The sequence below is a fragment of the Acomys minous genome (assembly GCF_964271855.1).
Source record: "Acomys minous genome assembly, chromosome: 18".
NCBI lineage: Eukaryota > Metazoa > Chordata > Mammalia > Rodentia > Muridae > Acomys > Acomys minous.
In genome coordinates, this window is record NC_140501.1 from 40,942,734 (window position 1) to 40,965,124 (window position 22,391).

A 22,391-nucleotide genomic window follows, 5' to 3' on the forward strand; every position below is an offset into this window, starting at 1 on the left:
CCCGGATTACATTGCACAGCCACAGTAACAAAGCCAGCACGGCACGGCATACTCAGAAAGACACAGAGACTGGCACATCCAGAAGGACACCTACATGGCTATAGCCACCTAATTCCTGATTAAAAAAAAAAAAAGTCAGACACCAGAGCAAAGACGGCCCTTCATAAATAATACTGGGGAAATTAGATCCCTCGTAGAAGAATTAAATAAGATTGGCATCTCTCACCCTGCACAAAAATTAATTCAAAATGGGTCAAAGATTTAATATTGTACCTGAAACACTGAAACTTCTAGGGAAAGATAGGTAAAAACATTTCAAGAATACCCAAAGTAAGAACTTTCAAATAAAGACTCTGTTAGCACAGGAAATGATCCTTAGAACTAACAAATGCAATCACATGAAATTAAAAGAAATAAGCCCTGGAGATAAAGGACAGCATGCAGAGTGGGGGATGGGAGCCTTTCCAAGTACACACCAGGCAGGGTATCAGTATCTAGAATATATGAAGAAGAGCAAAAAACCACATCCAAAGCCATCTACTCAATAAGCAGGCTAATGAATTCAACAGACAGTTCTCAAAATATAAAATACAGAAAGCAAACAAATACTTGAAAAGTGTTCAACATTTTTAGCCATCAGACAAATGAAAATTAAAACTGCTTTGTAATTCCATGTCACCCTAACAGGAATGGATGTCATCAAGAACAGTAGTAAAGACAAATGCTGTCAAGACGGTGGGAAAAAACCCTTCCTCGCTACTACTGCTAGGATGGAAACTAGTCCAACCATAGCTGTAATCAGCATGGAGCCTCCTCTAAAAACTGAAAATATCTATATTATTTTTGAAGTGGGGTTTCTCATGTGTAGTACTGGGGTTTTAGTCTATGGTTCTTATAGGGAACACTGTCAGCCCAAGTGACTTAACTTTCTTTAAGATATATGTAATAATGGGGCTGGAGAGATGGCTCAGAGGTTAAGGGCACTGACTGCTCTTCCAGAGGTCCTGAGTTTAATTCCCAGCAATCACATGGTGGATCACAACCATCTATAATGGGATCTGATGCCCTCTTCTGGCTTGTGGGTGTACATGCAGGCAGAGCACTGTATACATGATAATAAATAAATAATAAAAAAATTTTAAAAAGATATATGAAATATTATTAATGTGCATTGGGTAAAAGTATATATGTGTTTATGTAGACCTAAAAAGGGATCTACTACTGCCACTTCGCTAGACTATAACAATCCCTTACCTCATTCTAAATTTTATTTTTATCGCCAGATAGATCACCCCTCATCAAAGGAGCACCTCTTTACAGCAAATGGAGACTACCACAGAAAATCACAATAGGATACAAAGAGATTGTGGGGAGCCCAGTCCCAGTGGCTATATCTATATCATAGCTCCTGCATCCCTGGCTCAGGGAACACTGAGGAAGAAGAGAGAGAAAGACTGTTAGAGCCAGAATAAGAGGAAGTTGGCAACAGCCTCTTCTAGAAAGAGCTGCATAAATAAGACAGAACAATGCCAGTATCAACGGACATGTGGCGTGGAAGGGGGGAACACACACCTAGACAAGTGTGCCAGGCCATGTCCAGGAGACAGCATTCAAGTCAGAGCATTCAACTCAATAGCTTTAGGTTTCCAAAATACTAAAAATATATTCAGGATGTGCAGCGGGTGCGTGCCCATAAAATGATCTCCACTGAAAAGTAGATCCTGGTGTGGTATATACATCAGATGGTCTAGAATGCACTATCAAAACCCACAAACCAACATAATTACTTTCTAATTTAAATGCTGTATGACCTATATCAAACGCTCAACAGGTCAGAAGCACTGCTGGGCTAAACGTGTTTGTTTCCAGGACAAGTCTGAGAAAGCGATGGCGTACCTGATACAGCATGATGGGTTCAATGTGGTATCCTAAGATGTTGGCAAAGTTCTTAGCGATGACTGTCTTCCCGCAGCCCTACAAACAGAACACCACCATGTTAGGTGTGAGCCCACTCGGAGCTGCCCAGCGAGTGCTTACAATGAAGCTGCTACTCCTACCTTTCCTCCAATTAAGCATATGTCCTTCACCATGTGAGACTGCATCATTTCAGCCAGCAGCTGCTTGTGACTCGGGGTCTGAATGAAACGGTCAGGTGTACAAGGCTGATTTGTTGCTCTAGTTCCAGCTGGTACCTGTCATTTTAAAAAAGTAAATTATATGTGTGTGTGTGTGTGTGTGTGTGTGTGTGTGTGTGTGTGTGTGTGTGTGTTTCTCAAAATATTAAGTAATAGGAGCACATACTTTCCACTTGAAAGTCCCTTATCAATGTCTTACTTAATTCAACTCTACACAATTGCTTTTCCATTCCAATGTGATGGCCCACATTAGTCAGCCCTCTAAGTGAAGTCCCATGCCATCAGGTATGTCGAGACATATCATTTTCATGTTCTTTATAACTTGTCATTAAAAAAATACTAGTGAGCATGACATTATCTTTTCTTGACCTCAGTTCTAGGTGCAAAATTCAAAGTCAGCACACACTAGTCTTACCAATGACTCCCCTCTCCTACCCAGACTCACGCCACTCTTCTTACTTACATCTAAAGTATGTGCCTGTGTAAACCTTTCTCCCACCCACCCTCTTCTGCTTTCTGGGTTTTCTTTTCCCGCAGATTCATTGGGCTTTGGGCCTTGACTGTTCTATTCTTCTCTGGGGACATTTAGATTTCTTTTTTACTTATGTGTATGCATGTCTGCGTGAGTCTATGCCACATGTGTGGGGTGCCTGCAGAGAGCACAAGAGAATGTGTAGTCCCCTGCAGCTGGGGTTCCAGGTGCCTGTGAGCCACCTGACATGGGTAACGGGAACTGAACTCGGTCCTCTGGAACAGCAGCAAGTGCTCTGAGCTGCTGAGCTATCTCTTCTGGCCTCTGGGGGTGGGGTGAGGGGTGTTTTGAAATTAAATTTATTTTTAACTCCTACATAAACTTAAAAACCATATATATAAGCAGGTTACCATGTGATGTTTTTAATATTATGTATAAGTTGGGTAATGTTTAGATAAAGTTGTCTGGTACTTACATAAAAAGCTAGCAGAAGAGGGCAGGAGGCAATGAGTTTGCAGGGTCTTTACCAAGAGGACCTGACTTAAACATTATGTGTATATACACATGACATAGATTAAGTCTGCCTCCTGCAACGCTTTTCATTTCTCTGGTTTGGTTTTTCTTGCTCTTTTTTTCCAGGTTAGCCTCCCTATATCTAGTATATAAGAATCTAGTGTACAAAAAAAATTTTAAAAAATCTAGACTACAAAAATACTTGATAAATCTAATTACAGACAGCCTGGATCATGATAGGATAACTGATATTTAGTTTAGTGAATAAATAAGTACATCTACATAAATAAATATGAATATCCATATTAAAACGAATTAGTATAGTAGATTTTGCTTGGCCCCACATAAGGCAGCAAGTGTTTGTTCTTTCCTACTGTCCAATACTCAGCATTTCAAGCTGTGTTTACTGGGCTTCCAAACACCATGGAGGAATGGTCAGAAGCGAAGGACGAAGCAGATACAGCAGCTGCAGCCCTAGGACAAACCCCATCCCTCTCTAGACACTGCTCAACAGCACAGCTCCTGTTCAAACTGGCTCCTGCAGCTGGCAAAAGCTTGACTACAAACATGGTTCTCTACTAGGAAAATGTTTGAAAACACTACTTTTTTTTTCTTCATATTTATTAACTTTTCATACTCTATTTTTATCATGGTTTGCACCTCTTCCAACTCCTCCCAGATTCTCCCCACCCACTGCCCACCCAACTTAATGTTCTTTATCTCTAAAACAAAGAAATCAACATAAACAAACCAAAAAAAAAAAAAAACCAATAAAACAAAAAAAAAAGTTCACAAAAGAAAGAAACAAACAACAAGGAGTCTGTTTTGTATTGGCAGGTACTCCTGGGCATGGGGGCAGGAGTGTGGTTGAGGGACCCAGTGACACTCCATTGGAGAAAACTGGCTTTCTTTCCTTCTGCAGTGGGTATCCATTTGAAAGCCTTAGCCAGAACTCATACATGAAATATTTTCACTAGCCAACAGTTGGTTTTTCTCAGAGGTAAACTTCACATTTGTGAAGGAAGGCTTTCTTTTTTCTCCTGAACTTTTCCCACACAGCTCTGGGTTCCCACACAGATGGAGCCACAAACTGATGGCTCTAGAGAGGTGCAGCAGAGCCCAGGACTTACCAGGGCATCAAAGGCCTAACTCAGGCCGCAGAAGTGGCCAGAATGCGATAGGTTTTAGGATGAATAAAGCTGTCATGACGTACCTTAATGGTCACCTCTTTTCCTGCAACCTGGATTGTCACGTGAGCTTGGGAGATTCGGTTGTCAGTCATCGTCTCCACTCTAACAATCTCTTTAGGAAGCAGGGAGCTTCCAGAACCTTGGAGCTCAAAGCGCTGTAAGTTACCAGAAAGATATGTAATTCGCCTTTCATTTCAGAAGTAATGTTAAATAACAGATTCTATCTAATTAGAACTGAAACCATTCCATATTATTAATACCAGCAGAGGCCTGAAGTTAATGAGAGGATTTTACTTTCTACTAACACCTTTCTACTTGAACAATAATTAAAGACGATATAAAAATAACCCCTGAAATCTACCAATAGAAAGTGAAAATTCTCCATTCCTGAGCTGGTATAAGTTCATGATACTCATGTCTTGATAATATAACATTACAATTTACCAGAAAGCAATGATTCAACCCTGGAAAGTGCTTAAGTGGAGTAGGCATGCATCAAGGACTGCTGCTAATGTGCTCCCTAAACTCAGACACTACCCAGCAGTGCCTTTGTGTAGACAGCTTAACTCACTAAAATAATTACAACAATCAGTCTTGCACAGCATCTGTCATGATGCCATCTGCACTGTAGACTTCTCAATTGTGTGAAACTAGGATTAAAAATCCAGAACCATTGGTTGTTTCTTGATGTGAGCCAATTATTAACACTCTAATACTGACTACATCCCCTTATACCAGCTACCATATTAACAAATCCATACAGAGAACAGATATATATGTAAAAACATAAAATTATTAATTGAAAATTAAAACCCATGCTCAAAATGTGTTCAATATGAAAAACAGAGGGTTTTGAAATTATTAAACAGAGAAACTTAAACTCAGAACACTATCACTATAATGAAAGATATGCAGACCAGTGAATGAACAACCATCTGATATTAAAAACAATGAGAGAACTCCAGAAAATAGTTTCCAGAAGAAAATCATATTCAAACTCAACATCCAAACATGACAACCCAGTTAAGTCTTCATTCTGGAGACTTAAACCTGCAGGCAATCACTCCTGTCCAGAAACCTAAGAAAAAACAATTTGTACAACCATAAAAATGGAAGTTCATGTGTTACATAATCCACACTGCACACATCAGTGTGATGCCAACTGCTTCCATATTGCAACAACAATAGACACGTGGATTTCAGGGAGTGACACCGTATTTCAAAGGAGATTCAGTAGAAAGGAGCAAGGTAGAGCCAAGGAGTGAAATTCATCTGAATCAAACCAAACAGCCATTATCTCCAGAAAACAAACAGGTAAAATCAAAGGGGTGTTCTCCCCACTATGGGATGTTATCTAATGATACAGGGTTTACGTCAGAGCACGTGTAGTCCAGAAGGCACAATGGCATTAACCATTTGCTGTACTGGTTATACCCTTATAAGTAATTCCAGGTGAAATGTTTCAGTAGAGTAAGAACCGAAGGACAGATTACAGGTCAGACAGCGGCAAAGCTCCCCTTGCAAGGTGAACTAGTGCTTAAAGGACTGCTAATCTGAATCCACTCAGAAGAGTGAGGTGCGATTCATTACACCTTAGAAATGGATGATCGACACCACACCTTCTGATGTTTCTATGGGTTCTGAATTTCAGTTAAGCAAGAGAAATACCGTTTTCTGATGCCCTTTCTTTAGGAGTATATTACCTGTACTCTGGTTTGTAATGAAATATATCACACTGATGTGGGTCTGTAAGGACGATCAATCACTAAGCTAAGACCCAGACCTGACCCACTAAATCAGTGGTTCTCAACCTGTGGACTGTGACCCTTTGGGAGTCAAAAGACCCATTCATAGGGGTTGCATTTCAGATATCCTGCATATCAAATATTTACATTATGATTCATAACAGTAACAAATTTACAGTTATGAAGTAGCAACAAAAATAATTTTATTGTTGGGGAATCACCACAGCATAAGAAAGAATATGGTATGCACTATGGTAAAGGTACCTCTTGCAGTCTAAGAGCCTGGAACATTTGCTGAACCTCATAACCAAGTGTTAATAGCATGCCTTGAAGTCATTACAACTGCTATCCTATTGTGTACTCAGCATGTTTGTTTTAACTTCTCTTTAAGAGAACAAGCAACCTTATTGCTTTGGATTTCCCATGTAATTAACTTCTCCAGCCTAAGCTAATACACTGCTATAATCTTAAATTATGAATTCTTCCATGCCCCTGGTCCAAGGTAATGCATGTGGGTTTGTATATGTGTTACGATAACCACCTACTAGAAAGAGAAAACAGGCTGAAAGTGGCCTTATAAATTGAATATCCACCACAGATACTGAAAACAACACGGATATAGGTTGTTAAGATGTTAACAATATGTTTGTAAGACTGTTATCTGGGTGAGTTGGGGTCAGTTGGAGTCAATGACTTCATCCCTTGTAAAACTCTGCTAAAAATTTCTGTAAAATATCCTTCACTCCTCCTGATGTGATGCTTTCTGTACTGTTCAATAAGAGAGTGAGCAAAGTGCTTTGTTAGACACACACAGGGACACACACAAAGAGACCCAGACACAGGGACAGATTCACAAGACGAGACAGCATTTAGGCAGGCACAGATTCAGACTCCTACAACAGGCAGAAACAATGGAAGACACAGGTAGACAGAAGTTGAGAATTCAAAACTGGGCTTGTTCTTGATTATATGACACAAAGGGGAGGTGATTCGATTTCTTTTCCTAATTTGACACCAATGTATTACAGGTAACTCTGAGTTTATTATTAATGTGTGCAATCCTAGCAATGTAGCAACAGAATATAGGTTACATTAGGGGTGGGGGTGGGGGAGTAGTGAGAGACACCAAAAGCATTCATTCCTTAATCCTGGGTTGAAAAAGTACAGAGCTAACATCTGTTAACACGAGAAAGGGATCAGGTCACGTTTGTTTGGATACCAAAACTGCCATGGAATGGATCCTTTTAAATTTGATGTCTCCAGGAGGACTTAGGTATATTTCCTTTCTTATTTTAAAAAGCAATTCTATCTTCTCCAGATACATAATTTTACAAACCGCCTACTTTCATAACTCCTGGTCTTTCTCTTTCCCGTCTACTTGATAACTTATGAGCATATACAGGGGGAGGTAATCCCCCTCAGGAACAGTTATAGGGGAGGGGAATAAGGGGAAAATGGGAGGGAGGCAAGAATGGGAGGATACAAGGGATAGGATAACCATTGAGATGTAACAAGAATAAATTAATAAAATAAAATTAAAAAAAAAAAAAAGAAATGCTGACCTGTGACAGCCACAGCTCTTTGCCATCTCCGCGTTGATATCTAACATGCTCCTCAATCAAATATGTCCGACTATGGGATGTTGACTTTCTACAGTCTCTCCATCCCCAATCTCATCAATAAAATTCCACAATCCAAAAGGCTTGTAATTATCATTGATTCCTTGACTGAGCCCTGTATCCGGGCCTTTAGCAGATCATATTGGCCTTACCTCCAAACAACCTAAATCCATTTACCTCTTACCAACCTGACAGCTGGCCAAAGTTCCCACAATCTCTCAACTGGATTAATACAACAATTTTTGACTAATTTACCGCTGCTTTCTCCCCAGTACTCCACAGATTTCTCATCTTAATCCTTAAACACTGATGCTTCCAGGAGTCAGTATCTAAATTTTCTTCTTGCTACACGAGCTTATTAGATAACTCCCCATGAATCAATTCAATGAACAGTCATACAATCTCATGAATGAATTCAATGAGCACTCATTCGGTAATGATTCCCCAGCATTTCTCTCCCCCACCCCCCCCTCCTCAAATGCTCTGCTGTCATAGGCAAGGGGCCCCAAAGCCCAGTAAGAACAGCCATGGGTCCCCAAGACAGCCACTTGGAAATCTCCTGCCAAGAACCCCGCCCTGGCCAGGCCCCAACTCCGTACTCTGTGCCTGCACGCTGGCACCAAGCATTTATCTTTAATATCAAAACAGCTCTAAAATTAGACCTACAATTTAAAAGCTACCAGACAAATCCACCTGGAAACCTCAAAGTCAGAAAGGCCCCCTGTAAAGAACTGTCTAGTCTCACAGATATTTCCCTTCTCCACTTTCTCACAGTAACTGACAGCATCTCCATCCACTCACTTGTCCAAGGCGGGTCTTATTTCTCTTGATCTCTCACTTTTGCTCACAGTCCTCCAACTCACCCTAATTTTTATCAGCGAGATAAATCTCCACGTCCGTCATCCCATCTCTGAGACATATCTCATGCCTATGGCATTCCTATTCATCACTAAACCACTGCTTTTACCAGAGCCATTCCTCTTTTAGCCACAGTGTTATAAAAATCACTATATTAAAATGCTATTAGAATGTCTGCTGCCCTAACCAGACTGTAAATTCTCCAAGAGGAGCGATCAGACAGCATCTGTTTCTGCATCTCTAGAATTCATTATGTAGACAATTATTTGCCAAATAATGACTGCTCAATTAGTGTTTGTTGATCTGGATAAAAACACTAAACATAAGCTCTTTCCAAGTTTCACAGAGAGCTATGGTTCAGACTATATTATCAATGAACTAGGGAGGCACACCCTTCCTAAATCTCCAAGGGAACAAACTAATTTAGCCATTGTCATCACAGAGACCTGCTTAAGTAGACCGAGTGCCAAGACATGTTATAAGAAGCTTGGACACATCTGTTACTAAACTGCAAGCAAACAAACCATTCTCACAGCACGGCAAGATGAGAATGAAAGCATTTTCTTTCCGAAGCCTTCGCTAAAGCTAGAGTGATTCCATGGCTACAGAGATGTTTTAAGAAGAGGAGCACCATATGACAGGCACCATCTGGGCAGTGAAGTCATTACAGCCATTTCTATAGCTGGTTCAGAAAAAACAAAAGTATTCTGAGCTTTGGATGGCTGCGTTTTCAGTGAGTAATAAGTTTTCCTTTAAAATGCTGTCTAATTAAAAGATAACATTAAAATTCAAATGGATATACAACTCAACTGAAACTATTTGTTAGTTTCCATGATAGCTATGAGAGAAAATACATCTTCTTGATTTGTATTTTACAAGAAGATATTCAGAGACGACACTAATTTCCAGTTATGAAGGTATTTGTATGTACATACACACACACACACACACACACACACACACACACACACACACACACACCAGCTTTGTACCTTCCTAAGTCAACCATCAATCAAATGACAGCCTAATAGTAATTTTTCAACTTACATAATTCTTCTATTTTTGTTGGTAAACTTTCTACATTAAGAAGGAGATTTGCTTTCCCTGAATATTCAACATTTTTTCTTAATCAGTATGGACTTATGAATACCAGTTTTATACATTGGATTATCATCAACTGCCGTTTAGTTTTAATGCTCAAATCAGCAAGCTCTTCAGTGGTTTCAATATGCCAACATCATTTACTGAAAATCTCCTAGATCTCATCTTCTGTTTCTTGACCCAATCTTCAGTTCAGCTCTGATTCTCAGGAATCCGTGCACATGGGATTTAGACATGCAGACATTTGGTGTGATCATGGTTTCTAAGCTCTGTTAGGCGACAGAGCTCAAAGATATGCGTGCATACACATACAACTTTTCATACATATTGCATAACATTATCCTCCAGCTATGACAGGGTTACCACCATATTGAAATCAGATAGGCTGTTCACCAACATAAGACTTTCACAGGAATGCCCACTGACATTCCCTCGTGACAGGGAGAGCAGGTTCACAGCAGTGTGTAAGCATCTCTCTCACAAGGCAGCACACTAGAAGCTCACAGGCCCACAGGACCCACACCTGAGTATTCAGTGTGACCACTATAAAGTCTCCAGGCTCCCGTAAGTAAGCTAGATCAAACCCTCTGGTGCACCACAATAGACCTGGGAGGAATCACTTCCTCAGTATGCTGCGTGTGCTCTGTGTGGGGCAAGAAGACATTTGTTTGTCTTCCCAGAAAAAGGTGATGCTGATGGATATGCATGAAAAGAAACATGATTCACAATCATATCTCCATTTCTAATCCAGTACCTCAGGGTTCTTTCATGTTTTACCCTTCCATGTCCATAATCTTTCTGCAAGAATGAGATGCATAACTTCCACTACAATTAACATCATCATTCTTTTGTTCAATTGTATTTGGTTTTTTGCTAATCCTCCAGCCATGCCCACACCGGAGTGTTTGCTTCCCACTGCTTTGTTGTAACTGGAAAGAAATGTTTCCCATCTTGGGAGAGGAAGAAGGGAAGACAATGGAAGGAAAAAAGAGAGGTGAAGAAAAATAAGAGTGAGGGGATCAGGAAGAATGGAAAGGAGAGTGAAATGAAGAGGATAGAAGGGAAGGAAAAGCAGATACTCACTTTTAAAACACCCTCCACAGCCATCTTCCCTTCATGTGCTAGCAAAATCGTGTAAGGGTACACCCACTGGATTGCATGGTCAACTGACATCATGGGAAAGGAATCCTATTTAGGAGCGGACATACAGAGAGGTCAGCAACATCTCAATCACAGAAAATGTATCTTAAATGTACATATATGGCTAAAGATGCTTTATTTTCCTAGATGCATATAAAAAAAATCTTCCATCAATGCTCTGTACCCTAGCCCTGAGCCCTGGCACTCACTCCCGCCCTGAGCCCTGGCACTCACTCCCGCCCTGAGCCCTGGCACTCACTCCCGCCCTTCATCTACATTGCTGGTCCCTGTGCTTCTTCACCCAGCTCCTGCCTCGTTCTTGAGCTCTGGATCAAACCTTCCATTTTCTATCAGATGATCCTATAATATATAGATTTGACACATCTGCAAGATGATACATTTCCTCACTCTAGTCACTCAAAGCACCACACATCCTTTATTCCTAATATGAGTTAATCTCATCTATATCCATCAAGTCTCATAATTGCAACTACGAAGTTAAAAACTGCACACTAGCCTCAAATTCTCCACCCAAATCATATCACGCTCAAGTCTGTTCACACCATTCACAGAGTTCCTGCCAAGAGCACACAGAAGACCTTCATATGGGCTGTCTATTAGATGATTTAGCTGAATTACTGTTAACACATTCTGGAGTGCGGCAACAGTGTTCTGGACATACAGGGTGCACTTGCACTTTTAAAATTAAAACATTGCTTTTACCTTCAAGTAGCTCAGAAAAAAAACGAGAGTGGAAGGGTACATGTGCAAGCAGGGGGTAAAAAGAGGGGCTTCTCACTCAAGTGATTTTGGTGATTGTTTTGCTATTTTTAAACTTATTTTTTTCACATTAGAGAATTTTCAAAGTAAAAATTACTGAAGAAAACTGAAAATATGCAGAATTTAATAAACAAGAAGTATTCTAATGTATACAACACTGTAAACAATATGTAGGAAAGCTAACCAACTACACTAACTGCAAACACTGGGGGAAAGCAATAAACATTTAAAAATAAGAGTCTTATTTCAGATGGTACCTTCCTCGGCAGGGTCTTACTCAGTGTTCCAACAGCCTCCCTCCTCCCTTCCACTGCCATGCAACCAGGATCTCCCTACTCTCCCAGCTCCTAACAAGGGTATCTTCATCTAACATAAAAGCCATCGCTTCACACTCCACCTACCTCACAACCTCTGGTGGGCCATTCCTCCCTCATCATAAAATCCCACAGGCTTACTCATCACCAGAGCAACTCGTGGTAGGGTCCTAACCTCTGTCTCCACCACAAACAGCTCTAACGATACGACTTGTTCTCCTTCTGCAAACATTCCAGGCCCATCTGTGGCTGAACATTTTGTATGTGCCCTCTGCCCTGAAGACTTTCCCATCACTCCATGCAGGACGCCACATGCTTTGGGAAAGTAACTGCATTCCCTGCAGATGTATTCAGATCTGCTCATATACTCTCTCTGTGTGACCTAGCTTCCTTCCCTTCCCACAGCTGCTACAAGTCTTGTGGATACGGGCTGCCATTAGGATCCTGGAGCCACTTTTCCCCCCACAAGTTAGGAGACCTGCAGCACTAGGAGGCTGTGTCCTTTTGCATAACCTCTAACCCTGACTGCTGCATGCTAGGGTGGAAGCATCTATTTCCCTACAGTGTATCTCTTACTGGATCAGCCTGAAGCTGACTTTCCTCCAGGAGGCTGCTTTTCAGCCTCTCCCTTCAAAACGTCAAGCTTTCCAGAGAGTGAGCATGTTGCTGGCCTCTGTACAGTCTGCCGCAGTGCACACATCAATCTCAGGCCTTTCATATAAGAATGACAAGACAACTCAAGTGACTCATCTCCAATGATGAACTTTCAATTTGTCTTTGCCACATCTGAGTATACGGGTCCCCCGCTGGTTTCTTATCTACTTACCAGAATTTGAACTGCCGCTGGTAAACTATCTAGGGGGAAGTCTGGAAGTCCAAGTGTAGAGGATTCTTGGGAGCAGAGAGTTGTAGCAAAGGATAAAAGCTGGGAAATCCTGGAGGGGAACAGATTCTAAGTTTTATTCGAATAATTTGTCATATAAAATGTATGTTAAGTATAAAATGGTTGGGCTGATTTCATTAACCTAAGAAAGATGAAATGTACTATGAATTCTTAAAGAACAGTGGTTCACATAATATCCTATTAAAAATCCAGAGACGTTTCCTCTAATCTATCATAGTACGTGAGGTTTTCACACCCTGGGCCAAATCTATCATGTGCGCCTCATCCCCCTTCTAAAGCTTAAGCCAAAGGTCTCAGTGCTATGAGCATTTTGTGCACTGAGGATACAACACAAACTCTCAAGCATCCTGCTCTGTTGCAGTCCTTAGGATCTTTGCTTCACTCTCTGTCTGGAAAAGGCATGCTCATACTTTTGGACTCATGTCAACATGCCTGGCTTTGTGAAGACTCTATAAAGACTCAACAAATTAAACTGTTAAGCAATCTTTTAGTTTAACAACAACAATTTAATTTTTAAACAAATTAAATGTTTAATCATCCAATATTTATAAAGTATACTTACTTCTCAGGAGAAACATTAGCTCCAATTGAATATAATAGTTTTAGTTGGTCCTAAATAACAGAAGCATATACAACCTATTAATAATGAATACAACAGATAAAACACAAATGTTTTATGAATATCAACCAAACGTTTAATTAAGTAGACACTGTAATTTATAGCATTGTGTGATATATTCTGTTTAATAAAGGCAAAGGTAGCTTTTTAAAAAAAAACTCAGGGGGCTGCAGAGAAATCAGTGGTCAAGAGCAGTAGCTGCTCTTCCAAAGGACCCGAGTTCAATTCCCAGCACCAAGATGGTAGCTCACAACTGTCTGTAATTCCAATCCCAGGGGATTAGACGCCTTCTTCTGGCCTCCACAGGTACTAAGCACATGAGTGGTGCATACAGACATACATGTAGGCAAAACATGCATATGCATAATATAAAAAATAAAAATACACTAACATTGATATAGAATTTAATGTCTTGTTATGGATAGAAACCATTTCAAGCACTATGTCCTTGACATACTTACCTGGAAGGGTAGAAAATAAATATCTCTGGCTTGAAATCGAGAACGGAGAGGGGGGTCTAATGGATTCCCAGAGTACCTGGGCACTGGCAAACCCAAGGCAATCACTCGGAAATGCTCACTAACTCTGACAATCTTCCAGGCATCCAGCTCCTCTTTAGTGTGATCCTAGAAAGTAAGAGTTCAAAACACAACAGCATAAGTGATGCGGATGACAGCTGCCAGAGCGAGTGACAGACTTCAAAGGCAAGAGCTGCCAGGACAAGGACTCAAACCCTGACTGCTGAGGAACTCAACTCAAGCCAAATTATGCTTATAGGCACAGTTCTATTAAGGTAGATGACTAATATCAAGTTTTTTTAAACTCATTTTTCTCATTTTACTTTCCAGAATTTCACATCTACTATTCCACAAATCTCTCATGTAATTAGCCACAATACAGATGGAGAATATTATACAAATGAACAAACAGAGGTCAAAGGAGTTAGGTAACGTGCCCATGGTCCTGTGTGAGAGCAGCAAGAGGCTATAGTTCAACCACCAAAGATATTTGTGATGTTACCCTAAGAGCCTCAATTTTCTCACCTATAAGGTACAAATAATATAACCTGCATGATTCTGAGTGTCAGAAAAACTAAATATGAGAATATATGTGAATGTCCACGTATACCCATCAGGCAGACACCTGGTAAATGTGCCTTTATTTCCTGTCTAACTCTGTCAGTGGCTCAGCACAGTCATACGCAGATTCATGGCGTTCTACAAAATGTCTATATAAATCTGCATATATATTATATATTAGGGTTAGGACACTTGTGAGCTGCCAATTGAGTGCTGGGAATCAAAGTGGGATCCTCTGGAAAAGCAACACCTGCTCTTAACCACTGAGCCATCTCTCCAGCCCTCAAAAGGTCTTTTCTAACACCCTATTCACATCTGTTAGTCCCTACTGGCCACTGTATTTTCTGGACGCTATTCAGCTTTGTATCTCAGATGGTCAGCACTGTCTAAAAGCTATTGCCTTTAGAGTTGTTAAAAGAATGAAAAAAGCAGGCAAACGGGTAAGAGGAGCTATTAAGGTGATCAAAATAAATGGGCAACTCTAACATTTGGAGAAGTCTTTGCAGATGGAACAGCGTTTTACAGTTGTATAAATGTGTGATTTATTCAGGCAGTTTGCCAAAGAAAAGGGCTACCTGAGCACTGCCCTAATTCCCCGTCACAACTCACAGATGGCACACCCCACTCCCGAGGCAGAGGGCAGAGGTCAGAGGTCAGAGCCGGCTCTCCATTGCTTACTTGGAGAAGCTTGTCATAGCGCTCGGCAGACATGAGGAAGCGTCCATCTTCAAGCTGCATCTCCCGGTTCTCCAGCAAGTTGTTCAGTACTGGAAGCACGTTTCTCTCTGCCTTCTCCAAGCCTTCCAGAACCAGCGTCCTGCCCTCTGTGGCAGCCCGAACAGCACACTGTGTCCAAGAGAAACAAGGCCAAAATGAGGACGGCGATGGCAGCAGAGCCTGATTGTCCCTGCACTGCAACTAAACATGTTCCCTGTTACAGAGACTGAGAATCAGGCAGGTGTACTCGATCCTAATTTGTTTCCTCTGCTTATCTGATTTCAGGCGAACGGTTTTACATCTTTGTGCCTGTTTATTCGTCTGGTAAGTGAAGAGAACCGGGGAGGATCTCTAGGGTTTTTTGAAATGTTACATTTTAGATTACATAGCCAATGAAACAGAAAACTAACAGCTATCTATGAATGGGTAACAAAATTAAACAACAAACAGATTCCTTAATTAGAGAAGAGCCTGGCCTCTATTCCCTAAGTGTCTTGTAAAACCAAAAAGCTGTGTAGAAGAGTTTGGAGACCATGGTGTTTGCAAATGATTAAAACAAACTCTGTTTCTGTGTCATGTTCCACGCTGACAACATTGCCTCTTTCGCTGACTGAATTGATGCACACTGCATCCCCACAGATTTAAGAAAATTAGTAATAGGGAAAAAACAGGGAGCAGATGATAATGACCCAGAAAATGGTGAAGCTTCTCCTTTAACTGACAGGTCCTGAGAACAAACGTTCACATCAAAGTTCCTGAAAATCAGCTTTAGATAAAAATCTAACTCACATTTCTCTGTGTGCAACACAGACAGAATTAATGCTGCTAAATATAAATCAGCACTCCGTCATCTCTGGCTTCACGACGCTGGAGTCTTAGAACAATAGCCTCTCCTTTCCTGTCTCCTCACTGAACAGAGGTCCAGAATTAACTCTCACCCATGGCCTCCACCTCAGCTGCTCACACTGCTTCCGGGTAATCGCCATCATGCCAGGCTGCAGGGACCTTTCCTATGCTGATGGGTTTCCAACCTCCAGCTCCCCAAGCTTCAGGGCCACATGGTTGCCCTGCATAGACACCGGCAACCAGACCCCACAGCATCCAGGCTCTCCCATATAACATGTCCCGTTTCCTCCAGATCTGCTTCATTTCTATTCTAGTTTGATTTCCATCAGTTATCCCAGTTTAAACATCAAGACCTAAGCAACGGAGACACAAAGGTCTGTCTCATCTTACAAGCCCAGGTAACAATCAATGTGGAAATACAAGATGGATACTTAAGGCATGAACCCAAAGTAAAATCCACAGAATACTGCTCACTGATTTCTCCTCCACAGCTTGCTCCACAGCTACCTTATATAACCCAGACCACCTGCACAGGCATGGCACTGCCTGGAGTGGACTAGGCCCTCCCACGAGTCATTAATCAAGAAAATGTCCACACACTTGGCAATCCGGCCAATTCCTCTCCTGTGGGGAGGAGTAGTTCCTCTTCCCAGGTGACTCTAGCAATAGAGTAATCAAGTTGTTGTTTTGCTTACAAAACCTAACCAGCACATCTTATGCCATTCGTCTGTGACAGGATCCCAAAGCTGTATCTCGTCTCCTAGATCCGCTTTACCTCCATATTCTGATAGTCTAACATCCTTAATTGAACTTGAACTTATCCAACATGGCAACTGGCCTGATATGCCGGAACACAGGAGCCTGAGGCAAGGGGAAGGAAGGTGAAGGCCAGCTGGGTCTACCCTGCCACAAAAAAAAAAAAAAAAAAAAAAAAAAAAACACTGAGGCCAGAACATTTCTCAACTCATCCCTTCCTCCCCTCCCCTAGTTCAGGCCTCTCTGTCCCACAGCTCAATCTCTATCTATAGACGCTCCTAAGACACATCTGCACCAGGCCCTGCTATCAGCTGCCTCCTCACCCGCAGCCTGTTAGTGACTACGAACTTAGTGTGACTCCCCTGTACACACCAAACTACTCTACTAGGGCATCTCAATCTTTACTTACAATGACCTTTTTTTTTTTTTTAGTTTTCCTTTTAGTGTTAACCAAAAAAGGGTGCGAACTGCATTCTACTCCCTCCACACACCCAGCCAACCCCCAGAGAAATCTATGAAGTGCTACGGCACTCATTTTCCAAATATCAAAGAAAGACCAGGAACTTCTGAATGAGAATTTCCTTTTAATAAGTTGTAGAATTTTCCATGGTTTAACAGTTAATTTACTTCAGGTATCTCTGATAGACTACAGATATCTATCCCACTTTCGATAACTATCCCAATTTAAAGATAACTATACCACTTTAAAACCAAGACCAGCTCATGAACGAGTCTTCAAATCTATTATTATTACAGATATTTTTTATTTTCTTCTATGAAACTGCCCATCATCTCATGGTATTTATTTATTTACTGTTAATTGATGAACCAAGGACTGGGATATAGGGGAATCTCACCTCTTCTAACTGTGTAAAGAATAAAACCAGAACCATTGTTCCTGGAATATCAAAACTCAAACAATAAATTGGCACAGAAGGGCCTGGGCTGCTTTCTCATAAAAACATATTTCAGGTGAGGTCTCCATTAAGCTGTCTTTCATAAGAAGCCTATCTTCTCAGGAATGCACAGCTCACAATAAAAAAATAAGTGATTAGCACCACTAGCAGCAAGACCCTTTTTTAAGTTAAATTTTTAGCAACCTTTATTATAAGATGAACTTTATATAAGTTTTTTTTTTAATCCCGTGTGGTGAGAAAAAGCTTAGAAATCCACAAATTAAAATTTCCTAGTTTACCAGCTTTGGGAAGGAAAAGCAACACATGACAACATGCAGCTGAGGGAGTGAGCGGCCATCTTTTCCTTCACCTCACAGACACGGGGGCCCCTGTGCGCGAGACCCAGAGAGCGCATGCAGAGGGCAGAGACAGCTGCCAAACACACTCTGATGGATGTGTGCGGTGGGAAACCAAGAAAGTGGTGGACAAACAAAGACAGTATCCTTGCGATCATGTGAAAACCCTCACCAGAGCAAATATCACACAGTAGGGTCCTCAGGTTAGGAACACTGATAAAGAATAGAAGAGAAATTCACTATTTGGAAGACATCACAGCAGTAAGTGTGGCAGGCAAGAATCATAATAGAGGGGAAACTAGTTATCTGTATACACTCAAATATCTTCCCAAAAGATATCATAAATGACAAAAAACAACCCCAAAAACTGTAACCCTGAGAACCTGCAAGAACCTACTCTAACTGTTGGGTCAAAACCAATGCTGCCGGTAATGAGCTCTGCCAGCCTCACTCAGTAGGCTTCTGTTACCATAGACACAACATCACTTCCACATACTCTTAACAAGACAGCATCATTTCAAACACGAGGAAACATCAGACAAACCAAAAGTCTTCAGAATTACTGTCCATGAAGGGTAGGATGAATCCTGCTATGGAAACCTAGCTGACCACCACGCAGGTAGTGAATCGCTTACAGAATCAGTCAAAAAGTGGGTGTGTTGAAATGCAGAAGAAGAAATCATGAATAAACCGAGAAAAGAGACTAATTAATTACTGAAATAAAATTTAAGGAGGTTGTTGATTGGTATTAGAGCAAGCTATTGTCTTTATGAGATCCATAGCTCAACTAAGAATTTAAAAAACAGTAAATCTCTCCAACATTTTTATAATTTGACATAAAGTTATTAATTTATGCACTAAGTGGCAATAAACTGGATGTTTCACATCACAGTTGAACCCAAGTATGAGGATATAAAGAGAGAATTACTGATATACTTTGCTTTCTGTTGGCGTGATAAATACCAGGACCAAAAAAAAAAAAAAAATCAACTTGGGGAGAAAAGGGTTTATTTGGCCCACAATTTACAATCCAACATCAGAAGCGCTGGCAGGAACTTGAAATGGGAGCCAGCAGGCAGAAACTGGGGCAGGAACCGTAGAGGAAGGCTACTCTTGGCTTGCTTCTCACAGCAAGCTGCACTGCCTTTCTTAGACAACCCAGACCCAAGTGGTCAGGGACGGTGCTGCCCATGGTGACTCAGGCTCTCTTAGGTGGTGTAGCCATCGAGAAAATGCCTCACCAGGCGATCTGGTTGAGGGACTCTGGTTTGTGACAAAAATGAACCAGCACAATTATAAACTTTGTGTAACAGCATGGCAACAACTTTAAAAATGATAAATTCTGAAAGGGGAAGAAAAAGAAATAATGTCTAGCAAAATATCACAAAAGATTTTTACTTTCTCATGTGGCCTTGGTAATATGGCTATCAAAGCCATGAGCCAATGTGTTCCCTTGGCATGGGCACAGCCATATCAGGGGCTCCAGACCCATAGGGACTGGCAAAGCCTCCCTCTACCCCAAGCTTGGAAGGATGGTCCTTTCCCTGGTCCAAGTACAAATGCTGACTGTGGGTGCAAGTGTGTTTACGAATGAGTGAGCAGGCTGTGCAAAAGCAAGCACGGGCAGCTTCTGCCTGAATGACTACAGCCCGAGACTTCCTCCCCCTGTGCACACACACTGGGGTTCAGGGTTGTTGAGTAGTAGCACCTACTCCACTGGACTGAGTACAGCCCACCTGAAAGCAGCTTTTCTGTCTGTGTGTTTGTGTGTCTGTCCTCTCTTTATTCCCTTGCCTCCCCAGACAGGTCACGTCCCTTAGCCTCATGGGTGATAGCACATATTAAAACTTTTTGATATAGCAGCAAGAATATTAGCTGACAGGAAGAAGTCTCAGGCAGATGTTCTGTAGTAAGGAAATCTGAAGCACTCAACTCAAATAGTGAGATGAATACCAGGCACCACCTTGGTTACCAAAGCACTACCTGACTCCTTTAGACTATGAAATTCCTTAAATGCTTTCATCCACACTTTCAGATGTTGTTACTATAATCTGATTAAATCTGCAGGGATAAATAAAATTTAACAATAAGTAAACTAACATTTCAATGACATTTCAGGTCATACATAAGCTTCAACTTAGTTGAGTAGAAAAATATGCTACAAATATTGAGCCTAACACAGGGCAAGCATCTCGCTCTTGCTCAGTGATGTCCCCTTTGTCTCATGTCTGCTCACTATTGAAGGGAGGAGCAATGCTGGCCTTCCCTGTCCTCTCATATACACTGCATCTCCCTAGCAGCATCCATTGGTCCTCAGGGGAGAGCCCTACCTTCTAAAGCTGGCTCTCAGAGGGCCACTTGAATTTATAGAGTAACAGTACAACGACTCAGTTAAGAAACACTGTTATATAAGCCTGGGACTATATGAAGGACGCAGCTATCTATACCCACACGTGCTATGAGAACAGAAAAAGGTTAAATATGAGCTTGAGAAAATTAGGCGCTCTGAAGTTTTTCTACGTAGACTGGTAAACCCTGTGCAAAGCTTCTCTTGAGCTCTTAAAACCCATAAAAGGGCAGTGCGTGTCCATTTCATATGTGGCATGACTAGCTGTGGGAGGCCCTCAGAGAAGAAAGCAGACCAGCTTTAAAGAGTCTTTCTTGTCTATCAGGTGACAGGGCCTCCCTCAGAGACCTAATTCTTTCAAATAAAAATCAGAGAAAGAATACAGCAAGATCCTGCTGACCCAGCTGTCTCACACCTCAGCCTAACAGCCCAGTACGGGGACATAAAGGAGTCCAAGGAAAAGCAGGGGCATGACCTAAAATAAAAACACTACCTCTGTTCTAGATTGGGTTCCAATTTGAGAAGACCTGAGGCAAGTAATTAATCTAGATGTCTGTGGCCTCATTTACGAAATGAAAGTATCCTCAAAAGGTATCAAGAACGTAATAATTTAAATATCAAAGCAGTACTAGAGTGAAAAGGTAATGTTACTCACTAAAATGCAAATCATTGCTAATAGATTCCAAAAAGCTCCACATTTACTCCAAAATCTACAGTGTGTAAAGGTACTGTGGAGGGGAGTAAAAAAAAAAAATAAGCTTTAAGGTCTTTACTCAGAGAGTGTATGCGTATGTGCATACGTGTATGTGCAAGTACACACCTGCGTGCAGAGGCCCAGGGTCAACATTTTATTTTTTGAGACAGGGTCATCACTGAGCCTTACGCTCACAATTCTGCTAGACTAGCTGGCCAGCAGGTTCAAGAGATCAGCCTGTATCTGTCCTGTTCCATTCCAATGCCAGCCCCCAGCACTAGGGTCACATGTATCCTGGCCTGGCTTTTATGTGAGTGCTTGGAATCAAACTCAGGTCCTCCTTCTGTGCAGCAGGCACGATATGGGACTTGACCATCTCCTCAGTCCCAAAGCTTTTTTAAAAAATATCAGAAGAGTAAAGCCTTTCTCCTCTGAATAAAATAAATAAATACCAAATAGGATAAATTGATCTTTTATTTGCTACTATGATGTAGATGTGTCCCTCAAAGATGGCGAACTTGATACTTAATGCTCAGTGCAGCGGGGTTAAGATGTGGGCTCTTTAGAAGGCAATTAGCTTATGAAGGCTACTTACTATGATTGGACTAATGGTATTACCTTGAAAGTGGATTAGTAATTGTGCAAAGATGAATCTGGCCTCTAGCTTCCCTCAATGCTCTTATGTTCCTGCCCCTTCCATCTTTCTGCCAAGAAAACTTTCCTCTGATAAGAGCACCTCAACTTTGGACTTCCCAGCCTAGAGCTGTGAGTCAAATAAATTTCTGGTCATTATAGCAGCCTCAGGCACTCTGTTACAGTAGTACAAAACTACAGTGCCTTACTCTACCGCTTCCTTACCATGAGTAAGCTTAGCTCAGTCAGGGGCATCTCTGCGTTCCCCTTCTTTCTAATGGGGTTAAAATCACATGAGATAACCCGAGAACATAGTAAGTTGCTAAAAAACAATCAGTGACTAGGTATAATGGCGCACACCTTTAATCCCAGCACTTGGGACCCAGAGGCAGGCAAATTTCTGTGAGTTCAAAGCTAGCCTGGCCTACACAATGAGTTTCCAAACAGCCAGGGCTACAGAGTGAGATCCTGTCTCGGAAAAACAAACAAAACCAGTGAAAGAACATGGAAACAACTAGAAATGATTGAATTTAACAAGCCAGATACAGAAAGACAAGTTCTGCATGATCTCAGTTACATAAGGAACCTAAAAATCTTTGACTGGTGGTTTCTAAAGGCAAGAGAGCAGGGAAGAATGGGCAGGAAGGGGATGCCGCTCAGGTGCTGGGTAGTTAGAA

At 41.4% G+C, this 22,391-nt stretch overlaps 1 protein-coding gene across 1 annotated transcript in view; it reads right to left on the reverse strand.

The window, feature by feature from the left end:
• VWA8 (von Willebrand factor A domain containing 8) overlaps positions 1-22,391 on the reverse strand; it is a 312,204-nt gene that overhangs the window by 237,169 nt on the left and 52,644 nt on the right. Inside the window, exons 5-12 of the mRNA XM_084767930.1 lie at positions 15,148-15,315; positions 13,852-14,016; positions 13,334-13,383; positions 12,694-12,802; positions 10,717-10,821; positions 4,334-4,465; positions 2,058-2,192; positions 1,897-1,974 (exon numbers count right to left, since the gene is read on the reverse strand). Of these exons, the coding sequence (XP_084624056.1) occupies positions 1,897-1,974; positions 2,058-2,192; positions 4,334-4,465; positions 10,717-10,821; positions 12,694-12,802; positions 13,334-13,383; positions 13,852-14,016; positions 15,148-15,315 (942 nt within the window). The remainder of the gene's footprint in view (positions 1-1,896; positions 1,975-2,057; positions 2,193-4,333; positions 4,466-10,716; positions 10,822-12,693; positions 12,803-13,333; positions 13,384-13,851; positions 14,017-15,147; positions 15,316-22,391) is intronic.